The sequence below is a fragment of the Myotis davidii genome, unplaced genomic scaffold (genome assembly GCF_000327345.1).
Source record: "Myotis davidii unplaced genomic scaffold, ASM32734v1 scaffold170, whole genome shotgun sequence".
Lineage (NCBI taxonomy): Eukaryota > Metazoa > Chordata > Mammalia > Chiroptera > Vespertilionidae > Myotis > Myotis davidii.
The window spans coordinates 2,268,799-2,269,511 of NW_006282528.1; the positions used below are offsets into that span (position 1 = coordinate 2,268,799).

Below are 713 nucleotides of genomic sequence, written 5' to 3' on the forward strand. Positions count from 1 at the left end.
TCAGGGACTGGTTGGGGGGGGGCTTGCTGCAGTGAATTCGGGCTAAATCTTGGGACCGGTAGGCTGAGGGGCGCTACCCAGGCCACAGTCCAGCTCTCAGGCTCGTTCTGGGCAGAGATGCGTGACAGACAGTGGGGTCTTTGTCCGGGCCCAGGGTGGGGTGCTGGGCTCCCCTGAGAGGGGCTTCCATCCTACTCAACACGGCGAAGACTGGGACAGCAGCTGCCGGCCCCCCACTGGCCCCAGGCCCCTGAGAGTGGCCGTTTGTGTCTTCCAGACGCTGGAGGAGGTGCTGGTGGCCGCACTCCGCCACCCCACGTTGGAGGGCTGGTTCCTGGCCCTGGAGCGGCAGGCCCTGCCCCCGCATACATCCCTGAGAGTGGCCGTTTGTGTCTTCCAGACGCTGGAGGAGGTGCTGGTGGCCGCACTCCGCCACCCCACGTTGGAGGGCTGGTTCCTGGCCCTGGAGCGGCAGGCCCTGCCCCCGCATACACTCAGCCCTGTCCTCGCGAAGCTCCTGGGCGCCCACCTCAGTGCGGGGGTCCTGCCACTGCTCACGGCCAGCGCCCCGATCCTCCGCAGCTGCGGGCAGCTGGGCCTTCTGGCCAGGTACTCAGAAGCCATCACCCAGAGTGTGCTGAGGGAGCTGCGGGACCGGAAGGCAGGCCCAGCCGTTGTGCCACCCAAGGCCCTCCCCCCGACCCAGGCCCTGC

General features: G+C 68.4%; 1 protein-coding gene across 1 annotated transcript in view; it reads left to right on the plus strand.

The window, feature by feature from the left end:
• URB1 (URB1 ribosome biogenesis 1 homolog (S. cerevisiae)) overlaps window positions 1–713 on the plus strand; it is a 44,771-nt gene that overhangs the window by 26,363 nt on the left and 17,695 nt on the right. The window contains 1 exon segment of the mRNA XM_015560267.1: window positions 247–661. Within this exon segment, the coding sequence (XP_015415753.1) occupies window positions 247–661 (415 nt within the window).